The sequence below is a fragment of the Oryza sativa genome, chromosome 12, assembly GCF_034140825.1.
Source record: "Oryza sativa Japonica Group chromosome 12, ASM3414082v1".
NCBI lineage: Eukaryota > Viridiplantae > Streptophyta > Magnoliopsida > Poales > Poaceae > Oryza > Oryza sativa.
In genome coordinates, this window is record NC_089046.1 from 6,757,113 (window position 1) to 6,778,256 (window position 21,144).

At 41.4% G+C, this 21,144-nt stretch overlaps 2 protein-coding genes and 2 long non-coding RNA genes across 4 annotated transcripts; 1 reads left to right on the plus strand and 3 right to left on the minus strand.

Annotated features, from left to right (window-relative positions):
• Positions 1-2,412: 2,412 nt before the first annotated feature.
• LOC107279723 (uncharacterized) lies at positions 2,413-3,996 on the minus strand. The gene is made up of 3 exons (XR_001542012.3): positions 3,871-3,996; positions 3,364-3,394; positions 2,413-2,871 (listed from the first exon to the last, which is right to left on the minus strand). It is a non-coding gene; the product is annotated as an uncharacterized lncRNA (long non-coding RNA).
• Positions 3,997-4,522: 526 nt separating this feature from the next.
• LOC112937387 (uncharacterized) lies at positions 4,523-8,520 on the minus strand. The gene is made up of 3 exons (XM_026021969.2): positions 7,805-8,520; positions 6,655-6,898; positions 4,523-4,645 (listed from the first exon to the last, which is right to left on the minus strand). Exons 1-3 carry the CDS (start codon positions 8,455-8,457, stop codon positions 4,613-4,615), a joined length of 930 nt encoding a protein of 309 aa, XP_025877754.2. The 5' UTR covers positions 8,458-8,520; the 3' UTR covers positions 4,523-4,612.
• A 2,274-nt stretch (positions 8,521-10,794) lies between these two features.
• Positions 10,795-15,487, minus strand: LOC4351807 (diacylglycerol kinase 2). Its single transcript, XM_015765262.3, has 8 exons — positions 15,315-15,487; positions 13,620-14,755; positions 12,835-13,210; positions 12,652-12,728; positions 12,332-12,451; positions 12,075-12,239; positions 11,778-11,915; positions 10,795-11,386 (listed from the first exon to the last, which is right to left on the minus strand). The coding sequence occupies exons 2-8, from the start codon at positions 14,712-14,714 to the stop codon at positions 11,234-11,236; spliced, it is 2,124 nt and encodes a 707-aa protein (XP_015620748.1). The 5' UTR covers positions 14,715-14,755; positions 15,315-15,487; the 3' UTR covers positions 10,795-11,233.
• A 788-nt stretch (positions 15,488-16,275) lies between these two features.
• On the plus strand, positions 16,276-19,041 carry LOC136354652 (uncharacterized). Its single transcript, XR_010738216.1, has 2 exons — positions 16,276-16,597; positions 16,690-19,041. It is a non-coding gene; the product is annotated as an uncharacterized lncRNA (long non-coding RNA).
• Positions 19,042-21,144: the final 2,103 nt, after the last annotated feature.

Consider the following 21,144-nt stretch of genomic DNA (forward strand, 5'->3'; position numbering starts at 1 on the left):
CTTGTTTTTTTTAAGATGTATATTTGCAAAGTTTGTATTCGTATGTATAGCAAGTTTTGTATTCGTACATATATAAACTTTGTATTTGCGTTTTTTTCAGGTTCTCTTTCTTTTTTTCTGGTTTTTTTTAAGATGTACATCTACAAAGTTTGTATTCGTATGTATACCAAGTTTTTTATTCGTACGAATATAAAGTTTGTATTCGTGTTTTTTTCTCTCGGTTTTTATATGTACATATACAAAGTTTATATACGCGTATGCAAAGTTTGTATACGTGCATGCTAACTTTGTATATGCGTATGCAAAGTTTGTATACATGTATATTTTTTATACGTCAATTTTTTGGTACACATAAAAATTATATATACATATGTGTATACTTTGTATACATACGTAGAAACTTTATACTGATAATACATATGTATTATACAAAGGTTTTTACGTATGTATACAAAGTATATACAAACGTATATATACGCGTAGTAGTACTGTTGTTGTAGTGTAGTAGTTGCACCAGCAGTTGTAGTAGTAGACTAGTAGTAGTACCAGTAGACTAGTAGTAGTAGTAGGAGTCTAGGAGGAGCGGGCTGGTCGCGTGGCTACGCCCCCGCGTGACCAGTCGCTTATTAGGGGCCCCCTCCAGTCGACTCGAGATGTATGGCATTGCACGTATCTTTCAATTCACGCATCCTAAAGGCACATGAGAGCATTCATATATTAGAGTTTATCTGTGTTTAAGGGGAAAAAATATAGGCCGAAGAAGGAGAGGCATATCTGCACTACATGCGTGTCAGCAAAGGTGTGTGGCATGCGACAACGCGGCGCTTGGCAGCAGAGAAATTTCACTCTTTGCCATCAATTTCATTAAAGGATGGATGGATCAGCTGGCAACTTGTGTCACAATATATTCATACAAATGACGTGGCTTCACTTATACACATCTTCATAACAATAACCATACTGTAGAAGATGATTATGTAGAAGGTATAGAATTATAGGGTGTAGAGGAATTAACTAATGTTATAAAACTTTCTTTCAAAAAAAAAAACTAATGTTTAAAAACATAAGCCTATAGATGAATGACACTAAATTCTGAAGATATATTTTAGTAAATAAACTATTTTACATGATTAAATGATAAATTCAGTAGAAAACATTTAATGCAGATGACTATTAATTATGCATCCAAAGGTGCATTGATTGTCCTACCATATTTTTTAAGGAAAAAAAAGATAGCCACAACCATAATTGATATGTTTTTTAATAGATGTAGATTTTACCTAGATTTTCGTTAGATGTTTTCAAACCATTAAAAGGTTCTTATATATAAATTGCTTGAAAATACCAAATAAATCTATTTTTTAAAAAAATTAAATAATTAAAACTCTGTTAACCGTACGCTAATGGTTTTCTCGTTCTTTGTGCACGCTTAATCTTCTATCCTAACCAAACTGGAGGGATGTAGTAGTATGATCTCTCAGCATTTGCCCATTGCTTTTTCGTCGAACTGGTGATCGCCCTTGTCACTCTCTTTAATGATGCTCAGCTTTCTCATCAATCTACCTTATGCTCTTTTTTTCACTGATTAACCAATTGAATAATTTCACCTTGCAAACCAAGCAAAGAGAGCACTTCATCATAAGCAAGCGAGAAACCTTCGAAACCTCCTGCGATTGGGCTGGGCCGGGTGAGATTTTCGTGGGCCTTTGGAAGTTGGAAATTTTGGGTTTCGGATCCAAATTCCGAATCGGACTTACATCAATCAACTTCAAAACAATCGCCTTCCCTCGCATCCTTTCCGTTGCGGTGTAAGCAAAAGCTCGAGCAGTTGAAGGCCATCACCCTCTCGTCGTCGTCGATCCTAGCTACAGATCGATCGGCATGGCGAGCGGCGGCGGCACGACTCCGGCCACCGAGGAGCGGACCACCTGCAGGCGGCGCCACCACCGTGGTAGTATTAGTACTAGTACTGCTGCCGCGACGCTGCTCCGGAGCGTCGCCGCCGCCGTCCTCCTGGTGCTCTTCACCGGCTCCCTCGTGTTCTACGCGCTGTGCGCCGCGGCCGCGCCGCCGGGAGCCTCGCCGGGCGGCGTGGTCACCAGCTGGAAGGCCGGGTCGTCGGCGTGGCTGCTGCTCTGTTTGGTGGTGGACGTGGTCGTCGTCTCCGGGCTCGTGGTCGAGCGATTTGGTGTTGGGAAGGAGGCGTCGTCTATGGTGGTGTCGAGGTCGAGATCGCCGGAGGACGCTGTGCCGGCGTCGATGGACATGTGCTAGTGCTATAGTTTGATATACTCCCTCCGTCCCATAATATCTCAAACCCTAGAATCCCAAGGGAATTTTAGGACAGGTGGCAAAAGACTAAAATACCCTCAGTGAAAGTACATGCAATCATTGGAGACAAATAAAATAGTAGTACTACTCAGCCACCAAGTTGGATAAGCATATTTCTGATGCTGCCATTAAGTGCTCAATATACAAATAATACACAGCAACCAGTGCGCCAAATATTTTGAAACTCAGCATTGCTTCATTGGCGGCAAGCATTACAAATTTCAGCACACACCACTACAACAACCCTATATAAGTTTGAAATGAACCTCAATAGCAGGTTTCCCTCCCACTGAATCACTGCATGAGTCTTCAAAATCACCTCCATGGCTCTTGATCTAAACAAGCCAATAGATGAGGCAGATGAATAGGCTTTGCCTGACCTCAATGATGAAATTGCTGAAGTTGAAATCTATCTTGGTCAGGAGGAGGATCAACTTGGAGGTGATGTCCAGGGAGGTGACAACCATGTGCTTCCTTTTGATCTCAATATTGATGCACCTGGCCCTCAAGTGCTTCCTTTTGATCTCAATATTGATGCACCTGGCCATCAAGGAGAAATGAATCCAGGTAACTTTGCAAGCATTAATATGAAATGAGTAACATTTGTAGCACTGACTAGCATAAATAACTCAGAATCTTTGCTAGTTCTCTGAAAAGATGATCAGTAACATGTGCCTTGATGCAATCGCTATGTTTTTGGAACAAAATCAATCTTTGATAAGTATGAGGAAATTGTTAGGACTTGATTCTATCAATGAGTTGGCCCTAATGAAGTTAATTCCCCTTCCATAATATCACAGGTTATACATTTAGCTAGCTGAACTAATGCAATACTTATCTCCTGTTATAATGCTTATCTAATGTCTAGAATCAATCCTGATATGCTACATACTAAACAGGACAAATCAGAAAGCAAGACCGGTGTTTAAAATCTGTGCACTAGACTCCCTCTACTGAAAAACATGGTTGAGGGTAGAATAATAAAATTGCTACACAAAAAAACTAAATTTCATATGGGTATACAGTTGGTACCTTGATTGTGGTTATTTGATCTCATAATCTCCTGTGTTGATGTTGTACAGCATAAAGGAACATATGTTAATCATTGGTTCCATTAGTTATGTAACTTAATAGATTAGTTAGTAATAAAAGTATTTTGGATATATTGGAAAAAAAGTATAAACATTATTCTTTTAGTCACACACATCTAGTAAGGCAAATATGCCATGGCATGTCAAACATCAAGTATCACCAGCAGCGAACAGGGCACTCTGTTACAGTCTACATAATCATGTTTTCTACAACATGGCAGCCTTTGTATTACTTACTATATCTATTTGCACGCATAGAATGGATGAACTAAATCATTCAGTTATATATAGAGAAACAGAGATGATCACTAAGTGGACATTTCATAGGTCTATCTGGAATAGATGATACTTTGCAAATTGAACACATACCACTTCAGTATTGAATCATGGGTAAAAAGGATTGTGCTTGCAAAAAATATTGCTATTTGACATGGTACTAACTACTGACCGTGGTAATTGTTATTGTAGACAATGGCGATGCAATGGATCAAGTTCTGCAACTTTATGGAGGTCACATCCATAATGCCTTTCCTTTTGATATCAACTCCGATGCCTTCGAGGAACACCTACAAATGCAAGCAGGTACTATTATTACATCATGCCAACTACCTAGAATAATTCAGCAATGCCATTGGCTGCATTAGTTGCATCAATAGTTAAGGATTATAAATTGGATATTTCAGCACATAGTAAATCACAACGAATGATGAGATTAAGGATTATAAATATGCTAATATGTTGTATTTACATAGATTTTCCATGTTAATTGGCTCACAGCCATAGCAATCTCAAAGAAAGCACATACAGTAAATTGTGCCAATGTTTCTCTGCCTTCTAAATGATATGTATGGTTAAATCATATTATAAAGTAAACCACATGGTGAGCCTAACAAGTTGTGCAAGAACTTTATTATCAACATGAGCACTTAATATGGAGATCACATTTCCAGTTTTGCCTACTACGATTGTTCAGTACACATCAAATTATATAATGCATGGTCATGTATAAAAAGTATATGCATGTTGTATCAGCCATAATTTTGCAAGCATGTTCATCCATGACGATAAAAAATTCACCATCTAAATTAGTGCAGACAACTCACCTGGAAATTATTGTTGTAGACATGCAGGAGTACGGTTTGTATGCCGGTGATGTGGACATTGTTTTTGAACACGAGGAGTTGGATGATTCAGATCAGGAAGATGAACAGCCATACAAAAATCTGACCAATATACAAAGGCAACAGATATATATATAGCATTGGTTGGGAAAACTACCAACTGAATCCTAAGGAAAAAGGCTACCACTGAAGTTGCAGAAATGTTTAATGTGAAAAGAGCTAGAGTGCAAGATATTTGGAGAAGAGCGAAGCAATGTCGTGCCCAAGGAATACCAATCGATGTAAGCTCTAGAAAGAAAAAAAATTCTGGTCGCAAAAAAATGAAATCAACCTATCAGATATTGCTAATGTTCCCTTGCAACTAAGGGGCACTTTACGGTCATTTACATCAGCCGCAGGTGTACCAAAGAGCACGCTGCATAGGATGTTGAAAGAACGGATACTAAGACGTCACTCGAACACATTAAAGCCATTGTTGAAGGAAGAGAACAAACGATCAAGGCTGCGATGGTGTCTTTCCATGTTAGATTGGCATACTTTGCCAAATGAACCCAAGTTTGTTGATATGCGCAATATTGTGCACATCGATGAAAAATGGTTCAATACCACTAAGAAAACAAGAAATTTTTACATGGTCCATTGGGAGGATATACAGGCCTGTGCAAAACAAGAATTCTATTGATAAAGTGATGTTCTTGGCAGCAGTGGCTAGGCCTAGATACAATGAAGAAGGTATTTGCACTTTTGACGGCAAGATAGGCTTGTGGCCTTTCACCAAAAAGGTATCATAACATCTTCATATATGCATTTTTAATTACTGACGGCAAGATAGGCTTGTGATGCAAAACTTAATTGTTAATCTAACTTACATAATTTACTATTTAGGAACCAGCACAAAGGGCAAGCCAAAACAGGCCAAGAGGGACTCTTGTCACCAAGACAATCAAGGTTGATCGAGATATTGTCAGATCATTTCTAATTGCTAAAGTCCTACCAGCTATTATATCAAGTTGGCCTCGAGAAGAGCGACACAACACTATATGGATTCAGCAAGATAATGCTCCCTCTCATGTGCCGGTGGATGATCCTCAATTTGCCTATGCAGTATCTCAAACAGGGTTTGACATTCGCCTTATGTATCAGCCTCCTAATTCCCCATATATGAATGCACTAGATCTTGGGTTCTTTGCATCTCTGCAATCATTAACATATAGAAGGATATCTAGGAATATGGATGAGCTAATAGATAATGCTGAGCAGGAATTTCAGGCTTATGATGACAACAAGCTGAATAGGGTTTTCCTAACTCTACAATCTTGCTTGTTAGAGGTTATGGAAGTTGATGGTGGAAATGGATACAGGATTCCTCATATGGGTAAAGAGAGGCTAGAGCGTCTAGACATTCTCCCTAATACCCTTAGTTGTGGTCGTCAGCTATATGACAAGGTCAGAACAGCATTATCCAACCAAGTGCAGTAAATCATGCAACATGAGAAGCTCTATCATGGTTTCAGCTTTTGGTTAAATGTCAGGTTGTATATATGGTAAAGTAAGATCAGTATTACGCAAGTAAATGCAACAAATCATGTAATATAGGAAGTTTTATGGTGGTTTCAGCTTTTGGAATATGTAATATAAAGTTTTATGATGGTTTGAACTTTTGGACTATGTAATATAGGAAGTTTTATGATGGTTTCAGCTTTTGGCTTAATTTCAGATTGTACATAAGACATTGTAATATCAGCATTAGAGTAAATCATGGTGCAAACGTCTCCTTAATTTCAGTCACCACCATAAACCATCATAATTTGAAATATTTCGATACATTACCATCATAACCACCTAATATCATCTACTACCGTAATTACACATGCTTTCATACAATACCAAAAGTGTGCCTACTTTGACAGACTGTCAAGGCTTCTATTCATAACCACCTAATCTTATCTAATACCATATTTACACATAATTTCATACAATACCAAAAGGGTACTTATTGAGTTGCTTTGTTAGGCCACTATTCATAACCACCAAACCAGCACACAAACATCACATAATTGAAGCATTCATCTAAATTTTGCATTCTTAAAACACTCCAGAAATTTCTTTACCGATTTTTCCAATGCATCTTGGTCTTGCAGGAGGTCTTCTAGGCCACTATCATCATATGGATTTTGCGCATATCCCCTAATGACCATGTCTTCATCATAGTCGCTTGACTTCACCTCCTCGCTGTTTCCCTCCTCGCTGCTCACATCCTTAGCTTTTCCCCTCATCTCCTCGATGCCGATTTGCTTGACGCTTGCCTTCTTCTCAAACAGTGCCGTGTGGTCGCTATCGTCAACCAACATTGTCCTGAAAAGGATAAAACAATAGCATTTGTAAACAAGTCACAACAAAATAACCACTTTTTTTAACAATATAATTACTGAAGATATGCGAGAAGATGAAATTGAAATTTCTTTTCAAAAATATCACATTTCTGCCATATATTTATATTTATATCGATGTAATTGTTGAAACAAAATAATCATTGTTCTCAAATAAGAAAACCTTGATTAATCATTACTGTTTAAAGAAATCAATCAGGTTGACAACTTGGTAAGTGGGTTAGGAATCAATCAGATATGCTGCATCTATCTATATTCAACTTATTTAGGCAAAGCACAAACAAACAATATCGATACGTGACATAAGTCCTCATCTATTGCTGTCACTTGCTGTCAATTAGAATGAGCTGGCTACTGTGGTTGAGAGGAAGAATATGCATGCAGGTTGAAGACAAAAAGAATATGCATGCAGCTTTCGCCCAAGAAGAAAATATGCCATTGGACCCAATCGAGTACTTAACGAAAAAAAACACTGTCTGTCTCAAAACATAAAAAACACACTGTATATCCTTTTCTTTTGTGCCATAAAGCAGCAACCAGTCTATTAACACACACCGCCGAATGGTAATCATTCATCCATGAGTTTAGTTAAGTGCTTCACGATTTTGTAGGCTCTGTAATTTGAAGGATCACATTTCAATCACCTAGAAATCACTTTGGGCTTTTAATTAGCTGATTAATTGGGTAAGTCTTGTGTTGCTAGCTACGGAGTAGATTTCTTTTGTTAGTTTAGTTTTGTGCTAATGACTTGGAGATGCAGGACACTGCGTAACTATCTTACGCACAGAGGAATATGAGATCTGCTTAGTATATTTTAGGATGGAATAGGCTGAGAGGCATTGGAGCCAGGGAGATCGAGTGGGAGATGTACCTTTGAGTCAATCGACGCATACCGCCGCCAAAAACCCTAGTTGTTGATGCCGGAATTAGAATAAGAGGCTGGTCAGCCTCGTCCTCCACTGTCCCCTCCTTTATCAGATTCGCGGGCGCCGCCACCTCCTTGAGCATTACATCAGCCGCCTTGCAAACCTCCGACGCCGCCGCTACATCCCAACAGCCTCCACCCACCGCCGCCCCCTTCTTGCAAACCTCCGCCGCCGCCGCCGCATCCCAACTGCCTCCACCCACCGCCGCCGCCGCCTTCTTGCAAACCTCCTCCGCCGCCGCCGCATCCCAACTGCCTCCACCCAGCGCCGCCGCCGCCACCGCCTTTTGGATCACAACCGCAAGCCGACACGCCTCCTCCGCCTTGGCTCGTGTCTCTTGAATCAAAACCCTAAAATTTTCCGCCGCTTCCATGAACGGCGCTATCGAGCCAAACACTTCCACCGCAGCCATCTCCGGCATCCGATCTAACTGCTCGTAAACCTCCCCCGCCGCATCTGAGTGGAAGCAACTAGTTGGACGGGGAACTTGGCAGGGAGATGTGGGAGCCTGGCGGAGCAGCGTAGAGCAAGGAGGGACGTGCGGGGAGGAGCGGGAGGGAGGTAGGGAGGGAGTTGGAAGCTTGCTAGGGTCGGTCATCTAGACGCCGCCGCGTCGATGCCTTCGATCCAGAGGGGTGAAGGGCGATGGGGAGGAACGGGAGGGAGAAAAACACGAGAGGGGGAGAGAGAAGCGTACGAGTAGTATGCGGCTGGGAGGAGATAAGGTTCTGGGAGGAGAGAGGAGTATTCTGGAGAAGTCGCCACTCACCACCCACCTATCCCCACACATGATACGGATAGAGAGGTCACGCGGTTTTCTGTGCAGGAATCGATTTTTTTGGGACAAAGCCCTCCCTCCAGGAATCGAGATATTGTGGGACGGAGGGAGTAGTTCGTTGGAGCTGTACGTACGTTTATAGAGTGATATATAATACTCCCTCCGTTTCACAATGTAAGTTATTCTAGTATTTCCCACATTTATGTTGATGTTAATGAATCTAGACATATATATCTATCTAAATTCATTAATATCAATATGAATGTGGGAAATACTAAAATGACTTATATTGTGAAACGGAGGAAGTATATAACAATCCTATTTTTCAATAGACCACTCCATTAACTTTTAGTATGATGTTTGATTATTTATCTTACTAAATAATTATTATGTATTTTATTGTGACATGGTTTAGCATTTAAGAAATTTTAAGTATGCTTATATTTTAGCATATTTGTACTTAATTTATGAACGATCAAACGCCAAATATTAGAAAAACGAAGGTAATATATTGGTTTGGATATAGCTTCATTTGTAAACCTTTTGGACAACATGTGAAACTGACGTGTAAAACAAAAGGACATCCTGAAGTGTTGTACTACATTCATTTCATATTAAAAGTTGCTCTTTTTTTTAACTTTTGCTCAAGTTTCTGGAAAAGTGCAGGAACATCTTCAACACAACACAAACATATCATCAAAATATGTTCAATATTATATTTAATGAAACTAGTTTGGTATTGCGGGTGTTGGTAGTATTTTCTACAAATTTGATCAAACGTAAAGAAGTTCGATTAGGAAAAAAGGTCAAAGCGACTTATAAAATGAAACAGAGGGAGCACCTACTAGCTACAGCAAAAATCAATATACCCAAATTAGGTGCCACATGTTTCTACTCCGTGTATAAGCTCTGTTACTAGCGTACTATATCTATGTTATTATGTAATAGAGTTCAAACTTTTAAATTTAACTCCAAAAGCTAGGTTTGAAGTAGAGTTGTGGAGATTCACCTCACTATTTCATTTTGTAAAAGCACTTTAATCTGCTCCACGCCCTTTCTAGGTGAAGGTTAAACACTTTGGTTGAGCTCCATCTTTAGGAGAGGTGTAGTTACAGATCTACCAAATAAACCGTATATATGTATATAAATATTAGCAATATCATACATTGCAATCACAATTAGTAGAAAGATCAAACATTAGAATTACTCTCCATGAAAAGTCAATTAGATATGTTTTGGGACGGAGGGAGTAGGATACTCACTACTAAGAAATTTTTCAAAGCATGTTTTCCTACTCTATAAAGTTATTATTCCCTTTGTTTCCAATTTATCATCGCATTATAAGAGTGTACTAAGATAAAAAAAAGCTAATAGCTATCCCGTAATATATTTACTCCGTTAACTAATTCGATGCATGCACATTCCCATCCCCATTACTTCCTAGCACCAAACAGACCAAGACTTGTAAAAAGGTTGTGCGCACATATGTGTACATATATGTCCATTTATTTTCATACACAAATAACGAAAATACTAATATGATAATCATTTTGGAATAACTAATTTTTGGGAACGGAGGTTGATTAACTGTGATATACTATAAAGTAGCCTTTATTTTAAGGAGATATGTAATCCTCTAGTTTGAGTGGTTTCGCTTCTGCCAGCCTCGAGCAACTTCCTTCAATTCGTCTGCTCCGACGTGGCAGGTTCAAGCAAATGAACCTGATTCGTCTCTGTTTCAGTTTTGCAATTGGCAAAATTGGTTCTGTAGCAATAAAAAAAACACCGATTTTATATTTATAGCATTGAAAGTAATTTGGTGCCAGTATACTGCCCTCGTGCACTTGTCTACGTTGGACTAAGCTAGAGTTTTTAATCTGCCGCGTCCTGAAACTGACGGCAAAGGGTAATTTACCTTCAAGCAGATGGTAAACTACGGCAACGGGGATCGCTAAAAAAACTTGGAGCATTGTCTTGGTAGGGAAAATGGCAAAGGAGGTAAAAGAGAATCATGGCTTCAGGTAAATCAACAATTTCCATCACCAGAGCCAGGTTGAGAATAACGTAAATCTTTTGAGACGAATACAAGATTTAGAAACAAACATCAATGAAGAAATAAAATCAGCAGGATCATCACAACTGATTTCTGTCACGACAGGCACCAAAAGAATCTTTAGTCACTCATCAGGAACAAAATCCACAATCTTTCTTCTGTCAAAAAACGAGGGATTAAACTTACATTCATACCTTTTGTATAGGCCACCGATACACCCTAGATACAGCTTACAATGCTCATTGAACCCTACATGCAGTAACAGTGTTTCTACGCGCTACAAAACTCTTCGTAAACTGGTGAATACTCACCTTGATGAGCCCACAGCCCAGTAAACAAAGAAGCAGATCACCTAGTGTGAAAAGGTAATCTATGTATGTATACGTCAAATCATGAAAACAGGAAATCTTCTATTTCCTCTGTGTAACATCCTACCGTATGCCTTTCTCACCTGTGCAAGGGGAACTTCTCAACACAAAAGGGAGTGGATTCGGTATCAGCATTAGTACGGCGAGTAAGAGATGGAGGGGACGGGCTGGACTGTCAGGAGGACAAACGTAGTGCGATCTCATGAAGGAGCAATCTCTTCTGAGCAGCATCAATCACACCATTGCACTCTGCATTCATGAGGACCTCGCTCATGATAGCAGCGGCATGCCCGGTGGGTTCTTCGGATGTCCTCCTCAACATGAACATCTGAGCACAAGAGCAAGACATCGTCAGTTGGGCCATTGTAATAAGTTTTACATACATCTTCAATATGATTGTGTATGTGAATATCAGATGCAGAGTGCTGAAACAGGCATGAAGTTGGTTGTCAGTTCAATGAACTCCACTTTGTAGGTTGTATATCATGATTTGACTAACACAAAATAGGATGCTTTAAGATCACATAATATACAACAGAAATTTGGAAATACTAATTGAAGTCACAGCTACCTTATAGTTCTCAAGAAAACCACAGACTATTTCACAAAGCGCGAATAAAATCATTTTCCACCAGTACATAAAGAAGCATCTTCATGTGTAAAAAAGATAATATATAAACTCTCCATGCGTATCTAGTTCATCTAGAGAGATAAAGTACCTGCCCACGATGAGATATCTCAAGGCACCCGGGTGGCTGGATCCATGGCTCACCATCAACCTGAACAGGGAATGAACTGTGGAGATGCAACCTTATAACTTTCCCTTGGGCTAGCCTGTGTGCTCTAGAGAGTCCCACCTATCAAACAAAGAAAGAAGACTGAGTTGCTGCCTTCACATTATCATTACTAAAAGGGTAAAAGCTAAAACTACCAAGTGCAGCAGGAACAGAAGACTCCTAGAAAATGGAAAGATGGAGAATAGTCTAACAACATGCAAGCATACACATCAAGCTTACCTGCAGTTTTCCTAGATGCCACGTCCCAGATATACAGACAACCTCAAGCATTTTGTCATGCATGGATTGCAAACCAAAATCATCATCATGTTCATTGTCGTTTTGCCAAAGATCAACACCGCCCATGTAGCTAGGAATGTTCAGAACAATCACACCTTCTGCGTCCTGATGAGAAATAGCATATATATAAGAAGCTCATCCGATGATAAATCAGAGTGTGGACTGTGGAGGTACATAAAAGATGCGTAGCATGTTACCTCTGGAATTTCGACGTTCTTTCCATCAACTTCAAGACTAACATGCCATGGTAAATCAGAACATGACCTATCCATGATATCCTTAGCGCCTTCTCTAGCATATATCAGCTTGTTGACAAACTGCTCAGTAGAAAATTGAATTATTATTATTATTTTGACTAGTAAAAGTGATAGAAGAGGAGGTAGCATAAGATCAAATGCTAAGGGAGGTCAATATTTCAGGGGTTTCCATAAAAGGTTCAATTTCTACAGGGATTTTGCTTGTTCCAAATGGAGAAACATCATTTTGCAGAAAAATATATGTAGAAATCAATCCCTACCTGGCTGCAAAATTTATCTGGTTTTTCCTCTCTCGTAGTGTGGAAGTCATATGCAACCTTGGCATCACATCCAACACCTACAGGCCAAACATGATAAAATAACATATTCAGCAACTTCTGGTTGAAGTGAGATATATATCATAATATCGAGTAAGATGATGGAAGTTGAGAGATGCATCGTACCTATATAATTAGTCATAAATTTAACTTGCTTGGTACATTGATCTTCTGCTCCATTCTTCTCTTTGATGGCAACATTCCAGCGATCAAGCACGGTAACTGCTGCGTGGTCAACATCATTTAGAAGTGCACATATTCCCCCTTGTCCTTCAACAGAAGACAGACCTCCACCCCAGCGCATAACACGAGATAGGTCATTTCCTGTTCCTAATGGAAGAATGGAAACAGGAGGAGGAGATTCATAGTTCTGCTTTTCAATAGCATCAAGAACCCATGCAACAGTCCCATCCCCACCACAAACAAGGATTCTGAAGTGTTTTACATTGTGGAAAAATTGCAATCCAACTTCAGGTCCCTGAGAAGCACTAAGCTCAAATATCTGAAACAAGAATGAGATTTTCCAGGTTAAGAATAGAGTATCAAATATGTCACAATCAACCACGGCTAATACTAAAGTTAACAGTAGATTAACTAAACATTTGATGATGTCAGATCTCAGTGACTATTTTGGTTGGCGGAATAAAGTGTGCAAATGACAAAAATAGTACAACTTCACTCTGAGGGCAACATCAAAAGACAAATAGATCAATCTAGAACCTACATAGGTATAAAATGCCTATTAATTAGCAAGTATCGTAGAATGAACCAAGGAAAACTGCTGGCTACAATTTTCAGCAGATGTATCATGCATATAAAGCTAGAGAAACTAGCAAGCAGTTTAATTGACTCAGCAGTTGATAAGAATGAGCTGCTACCATTTTCGTAAGTAAAGAATTAAGGAAAATTACCTGGATAGGATTTAGCAACATGTTAAGCCTTCTTCTAAGAGAAGGTCCATTTCGTCCTCCACTCTTGCCGTTAATGAAAACAAGCAGTGGCCTTGAATCTTGTGGCAAATCAATGATTTCATACTTTTTCTTCCCTCCATTAGGGCTGTCATATCCATGTGTTTGCTTGACAGAATCCCCACTAGACTTATGGTTTGCCAGCGCATACTTTCCATTCAAGTTCTGCAGTCTAGCAAACCCTTCAAGCACAGAATCAAGGATAGAGCTGTTTGTGGGGACTGGACTTGTCTTACCACCAGGATGGTTGTTCATGCGTTTCTTGTTGCCTCGCCTCTTAATCCTGCCCCTAACTGATGAAGTGACAAGACCTTCCTTGATCGAGTTGAGCATTCCAGTAATTGCTGGTCCTTGGGCAACTTCTTTCACAGACAGAGGAGGAACAATGAGCCTCCTGAGAAGGCCTAGATCACAAGTATTCCCCGTCTCCTTTAACAGCTTTGCATGACAATCAACATGGATCTGCCGCTGGCACCACAGGCAGCGCCATATTGGAGAGACGCCGAGAAATGGCACACCACATGGCTCATCGCAGTAGTAACAGAAAGAGGACATCTCTGGGTTGTCATCCAGCTCCACCCACCTCTCCGACCAGTGATGAAGCAAGGTGGAAGCACCATGCTGTGAAACACACTTGCAGTCCTTCTCGGCGCCACGAGAGCAGCCAGAATGGGCCGCCACCCCACACACCGAGCAGCGGTGGACCACAACGGCATCGGCACCCCGAGAGCCCACACCCTGAGCTGTGGTCAGGGACGACAGGCACACGCAGCACGTCGAAGGCTGGCCGCCGCGGAAGTAGTCCTCGGTCCAGGTGTGGCCGGAGCTGGGGCACCGCAACGACTTCCACGCCGCCTTCTTCTCCCTGGCAGCCGCCTTGATCCAGTACAGCGACGCCGCCCTCTGCAGCCTGAGGAGGGCGTAGATGAGCGCGGCGAGGCCGAAGGAGCCGGCGGTGATGAGCCAGCCGAAGAACTGGAGCCCCGAGGTGTCAACCAAGTGAGTCATGTTCACCAGCAGCGATCCCACAAGGTCCATCCCAATTAGCCGCCAGGCTTGACAGCCTCAGAAGCAGAACCCTGCAGAGCAGAAATCAGCCAAAAATCACCCCCACAAATCATCTCTGATATCGTTCTCCACAGAATAAATATAATAATCTTCTCCTGATACAAGAATCTTCATGGTATGCAGAACTAACGATCTAGAGCTGAAAAAAGTGAGCGCTACCACCAATCTCACACAATTCCTACTTTGCTAAATTTGAACGCAAAGGAAGCCCCTCTCCCTTCCCTTCCCTTGGATAAAGGGGAGCGAAATCGCAGCGAGTATTGAGCATCAGAACCAACTACTGGGTCATCATCACCACCAATCTACAACTCCCGATTCACCGAACCGTACGGACAGAAGGAGCAGCGCATGGCAACCAAAATCCCTCCGATTTCAGCGGAAGGGGGTCGCATCCATCAAAATCCAGTGGGGGAGGATGGGATCACCACCACCCCACCAAATGAAATCCCCGAGCGAGCGAGGCACGAAACCCCACCAGATCCCGCATTCCCTGATCCACACCAAACCCCACCCCACCCAACCCAACCCAACCCCACGACAAACACGCGCGGAGATTACGGTGGCACGCACCTCGATCGGCCTCGTGGCGGCGGGGGCGCGGGCGGGTTCAAGGGGTGGAGCAAACCCTAGCTCTCGCTTCAGCTTCGGCTGGCGGCCCCTCGCTGGCTGGACTGCGGCTTCGCGGGTTTCTCCGCCGCGTCGGTCGCGTCGTGGTGGAAGGGAGGAGAGGAGACGGAGAGGATGGGGAGAGGCCGGGTTGGCCGGGAGTGGCGTTTTAAAAAGGAAGGGTGCGAAAGCGCGTGCACCCGTGTTTCTCTTTCTTCTTTCTTCGCCGCTCTCTTGGGGATTGGACTTCTCCTCCCTATATTTATTTTTTCTTCATTATTATTATTATTATTATTATTATTATTATTATTATTGTTTGATATATTATTTCGTAAAATATTTCTTTAGCTGATTTTTTAGGGTGAATAGATCTAATTCCTTAAGTTTCACCAAAAGTTCAATTTAGTCGTTTCAGTTTTATTTTATCCACGTAGGTTCTATAAGTATTTGTTTTGGTTTAAAATTATCCTGAGTTCACTTATACCATATTGACATAGGGCTATTCCTATTAAGTGAGATCACCACTCTCGGGGCAATTGGAGTTCTCCCTATTTCCTTTTTCTCTCGATATATATTACATAAAACATTTATTTAGCTATGATGTGATTCTTTTTGGCAAACTATGGCTGTGTTCATTTGTAGTAGTTAGTAGAGTTGTGTAGAGGTGGCCAAATGGGCCGGGCCAAACGGGCCGCCCGGGGCACGGCCGAACCTGTAGCAGGCACGGCCCGGCACGGCCTGCTACAGTAACGGGCCGTGCCGGCACGGCCCGAGTAGCCGTGCCGTGCCTGGGCCGCTGGCCGAGCCCGCGGGCCGGCACGGCACGGCACGGCTACTGTAGCGGGCCAGCACGGCACGGCCCGCGGCACGACACGCCGGCGGCCCGAGCGGCGCACTGACAGGGCGGGCAGCGGTCGAATGGGAAGGCGCCACGTGGCACTAACGGCTATTTGACCGTTCAAATTTGAAAATAACCGTTGGGAGGCTAAAAAATTCATAAAAATTTCGAAAAAATTCCAAAAAATCTCAAATTTCGCCCTATAAATAGGGCATGAACCCCAGCCATTTCTCCTCATCCCACACTCCTCATCTTGTGCTCTCAAGTGTTTTAAGTGCTCTCTTTGTTCTCAAGTGTGCATTTTTTTTTATTTTGACAAAATTTGCTCAAATTTTGTCAAAAATCAAAATTAGTTTCGTAGTTCAACAGTTTGATCGCAGAGGTTTGAAGAGCTCGCGGTTGGAAAGATGTAAGTAATATTCAAATTTGTGTATTATTTGTATTGTGTTTGTGAATTCAATAAATATTCGAAAATTTGTTTATGTCGGTTTAAATTTTCAGAATGGATCCGAACTTTCCATACCAGTCGCCGTCGTTCACCTTGGGTGATTTCGACCCCAACTACATGTCGGGGTTTGACGGTGCCTCCGGATCGGCTCCAACTCCACCATCTGTGGAGGAGGTACCGGTTCATACGGCTGTCGTTGAGGAGGTACCGGTTCAGGCGGAGACAGCTTCGGAAGGATTTTCCGGAACCGCGAGCGGAAGTGTTTCGACACACACCGGCTCGAAGAGATCGAGAACCTCCGGTGTGTGGCAAAGCTTCGACGAGATAAAGGAAACATGCCCCGACGGAAGGGAGGTATCGAAAGCCCGTTGTAGAATATGTAGGCAAATTTTATCTGCTCGTTCTTCTGGTGGTACAGGTCACCTCAAGCGCCATGCGGAGTCGTGTGCCAAGAAGCAAGGAATACAACTCCGGCAGCAGCAACTTATGGTAAACCCAGACGGTACGGTACGCAGTTGGGAGTACGATCCCATGGTTGCTCGGGAATCTCTTGTCCGGTTAATCGCCAGGCAAGATTTACCCCTGAACTTTGGGGAGTCCCCTGCTTTTGAACATTACATTCAGCAATCTCATAACCCTAGGTTTAAAGCTGTGAGTAGGCAAACATCAACTAGAGATTTAGAGAATGTTTATCACAAGGAAGCAACTGCACTTAAGGAACTGTTTAGTACATGTACTTTCTCTGTTAGTGTTACTTCAGATATATGGAGTAGTAGAGCTAGAGAGGATTATCTTAGCGTAGTTGTTCATTTTGTTGATGATGATTGGCAATTACAAAAGAGAGTTTTAGGGCTTAGGTTAATAGATGTCTCACATACAGGAGAAAACATAGCTGAAAGAATTAGGGAAGTAATTAATGAATTTAATCTTGCTGATAAAATATTTGCTGTCACCCTAGATAATGCATCTGCTAATTCTAGGGCTATTGAAATATTGCAACCTTTATTTTGTGTGTATGCTCAATCTTTTCTACTCCATCAGCGTTGTGCATGTCATATAATTAATTTGATTGTTAAGACTGGCATGAAGAGGGTAGGTGACCACATCGATGCTGTTCGTCAAGCAATCGCGTGGTTAACTGCTTCTAACCCGCGGATTGCTGCATGGAAGAGGTTTTGCAATGCGGCCGGTGTGAAAGCTCGTAAGTTTGCCACCGATGCAGAGCATCGGTGGAATGCAACGTATTTAATGTTAAAAGTTGTTTTACCTTATAGTAGTTTACTTTCTGATTTTGTTCAGTCACGTGGTGGCCCAAGAAACAGTGACGGGTCTTCAGTACTGAACGAGCATGTTTGGGCAATTGTCCAAAAATTTTACCAATTTCTAGAAACTTTTTATGATTGTACTCTAACTTTGTCACAAGTTTATTATCCAACTGCTAATATAATTTTGCACAACCTTCTTGAAATTGCTACTTTATTTAAAGAATACGAAAATGATGACGTTCTAACTGAACCTGTCTTTCACATGTAACAAAAATATTTGAAATATTGGAAAAATATACCTATGTTGTATGCTCTTGCTTTTGTTTTAGATCCTAGGTGTAAATTAAGGGGATTGTCTGCTATTTTATCACTTGTTGGAGATACTATAGGTGTAGATTATAGTTCTTTTTATACTGAGGTTAGACGTAAATTATATGAGGTTTTTGGAAGATATGAAGTAAAGTTTCAGGAAGTTCGCCAGCAGAGACCCCCTCCTATCCCCACTACAGGTAAGAAGAAGATACAGTGGGGTAGGATTTGGGGTGGATCGTCTTCAAGTTCAATCCAAGGTGGTGGCAGTTCGTCGGCTACAAGTGGAGACGCCTCTTCGCATGTTGTGGCCGAAGAGTTGTCCGGTTATTTGGACAGCGACGCCATCCACCACGAAGCACAAGATTTCAACGTCCTCGGGTGGTGGAATGACCACAAGATAACATATCCTGTGCTTTCAAAACTAGCACGGGATGTGTTGACGGTGCCCGTGTCGACGGTGTCCTCCGAATCGGCCTTCAGTCTATGCGGCCGAATCATCGAAGACCGGAGGACGACTCTGCGCAGCGACCACGTCGAAATGCTACTAAGCGTTAAAGACTGGGAGCTTGCTCGACAACATGCCCAATACACTGCGGACAACCAAGAATTGGCCGCCCAGTTCGAGCAACTCTACCTGGATCCAGACCAACCCCAGTAGAATTTTTTTAGAAGTAGTTCTGACCTTTGAGCTGTACTCTTTTCTTTGTCATGGTTTTCTCATTTTCCCCTATGAGTTTTTACATGACAAAGTTTTTAACGAGGCAGCATGTATCATTGTATCCTGTAATGATATAAACATCAATAAAGGTCATTACTATTTTTAACAAATTCTTTTGCAATATTTTCGCAAGTGTGGATTTATCTTCAAATTATTTCAAAATAATGAATCACAATCTATATTTTTAAATTTTTCAACACAACAAAAAAATACCATTTTTTCTTTTTTTTAACATTAGCAAATCATTACTTTTTTAAAAAACTTTTATTTCCATTTTTTAAATACCATTTTTTCATTTTTTAACATTAGTAAATCATTACTTTTTTTTAAACATTTTATTTCCATTTTTAATTTTTTTTTCCTTATACATTTCCTTTGCTTTTTTTTAAAAAAAAAACACTGTGCACTGCAGGCCCGTGGGCCGCCGTGCCCCGAACGGCCCGTGGGCCGCGGGCGTGCCGTGCCGGCACGGGCACGGCCCGGCCATCCACGGGCCGTGCTTGGGCCGGCGGCTCGGCACGTGGGCCGGCACGGCACGGCCCGTTTCATCAGCCGTGCCTAACGGGCCGTGCCGAAACGGGCCGTGCCAGACCCGTGCCCGTGCCGGGCCGGGCCGTGCCGCCCGTTTGGACACCTGTAGAGTTGTGGCGGGAACCATATACATTCTCTACTAAAATGATGATTAGGTGTGTCAAATTCGGTTGCCAACCAAACAGACAATTACTGTCTCTGTATTTTTTTTAAAAAAATAAATGACGCCGAGTGATCAGTAGGCAGGTTTGGATTTTGATTGCTTTTCTGTAACCATCGTATTCGTTTCGATGGCTCCTATGCGGGTCTTCATCTTCGTTTTCCATGTACTGCCTTTTGTCCTGGTAGATGTGAATGTGATACGGCGCTACAACAAGGACCAAGGTTTTCTCCCTTTCTTCAGCTGGCACTTGTCTTGTTTGAATTTGAACCGGTAGCAGGAAGAAATCTCTGTCAACACTTGAAAAACCTCACTGTTTTGTCAGTTTGTAGTTAGTGTGCTAATAGTAACTTAGGCCCTGTGTTAGGTGGTGTTTGAATACAGGTTTTAAATTTTAGTCCCTGTCACATCGGATGATTGGACACTAATTAGAAGTATTAAATATAGACTAATAATAAAACTAATTGTATAAATAAGAGCTAATTCGTCTGATAAATTTTTTAAGCCTAATTAGTCTATAATTAGCACTTGTTTACTGTAGCATCACATAGGCTAATCATGGATTAATTAGGCTCAATAGATTCGTCTCGCGAATTAGTCCAGGGTTATAGAATAGGTTTTGTCATTTGTCTACGTTTAATATTTCTAATTAGTGTCCAAACATCCGATGTGACAGGGACTAAAATTTAGTCTATGCATCTAAACAGGGTATAAGACATGTCACTAATTAATTATGGATTAATTAGATCCCATCCCAAAACTTTACAGCCTGTCATATCGAACGTTTGAACACCTACATAAAGTATTAAATATGGGCTAAAAAACAACTAATTGTACATATTGCGGCTAATTTGCAAGATGAATTTTTTAAGCCTAATTGCTCCATGATTAGACAATGTAGTGCTACAATAAACACTGCTAATAACGGATTAATTAGGCTTAATAAATTCGTCTCACAGTTTACTAACGGATTCTGTAATTAGTTTTTTTGTTAGTGCCCGAACACCCTATACGAACAACCTATACGACACTCTATATAATACCCGATGTGATACTCTGAAACTTTACACCCTAGAACTAAACACCAGCATAATTTTTGGTCGTAGTAGTCAGCGTTGGCACCGGTTGCCATACCTGAACTGATGTGATATATCTGTCGAACCCATACTAGTACCATTCAAAAGAAAAAAAAAGAAAAACATTTTTCAGGCTGTCGGCATGCAAAATTACTTACTACAAATTGAACACACAATTAACACATGCACACCTACCAAGTTCATAGTTGGAAAACTAAATTAAACTAATCACGGAAACACAAAAAGGATTCGTCCCAATTTCATCAAATTTCAAATAAATAAAGAGGAAAAAGGTTTCACTGCCCTTTTCCTTTTCTTTCTGTCCCAAATCTACACGGACTGCAGCAGCAGTAGTGCAGTCACGAAGAAGGACAGATAGCAGCGGCTATGATCGCAGGCCGGCGCGTGAAGAAAGCAAAAAGCTTTTGAGGTGGAAAGGGCAACAC

What these genes read in the sequence shown, in the direction of transcription:
- LOC112937387 (XM_026021969.2), bottom strand. Translation starts at nt 8,457, where the DNA reads ATGACCGACCCTAGCAAGCTTCCAACTCCCTCCCTACCTCCCTCCCGC. An exon ending in ATGCGTCGATTGACTCAAAG is followed by an intron (nt 6,899 to 7,804) that starts GTACATCTCCCA and finishes TATCCTTTTCAG; the next exon opens with GACAATGTTGGTTGACGATA. An exon ending in AAGATGCATTGGAAAAATCG is followed by an intron (nt 4,646 to 6,654) that starts GTAAAGAAATTT and finishes TATATTGGTCAG; the next exon opens with ATTTTTGTATGGCTGTTCAT.
- LOC4351807 (XM_015765262.3), bottom strand. Translation starts at nt 14,714, where the DNA reads ATGGACCTTGTGGGATCGCTGCTGGTGAACATGACTCACTTGGTTGAC. An exon ending in ATTTATGACTAATTATATAG is followed by an intron (nt 12,729 to 12,834) that starts GTACGATGCATC and finishes TTTGGCCTGTAG; the next exon opens with GTGTTGGATGTGATGCCAAG. An exon ending in AGAACGTCGAAATTCCAGAG is followed by an intron (nt 12,240 to 12,331) that starts GTAACATGCTAC and finishes ATTTCTCATCAG; the next exon opens with GACGCAGAAGGTGTGATTGT.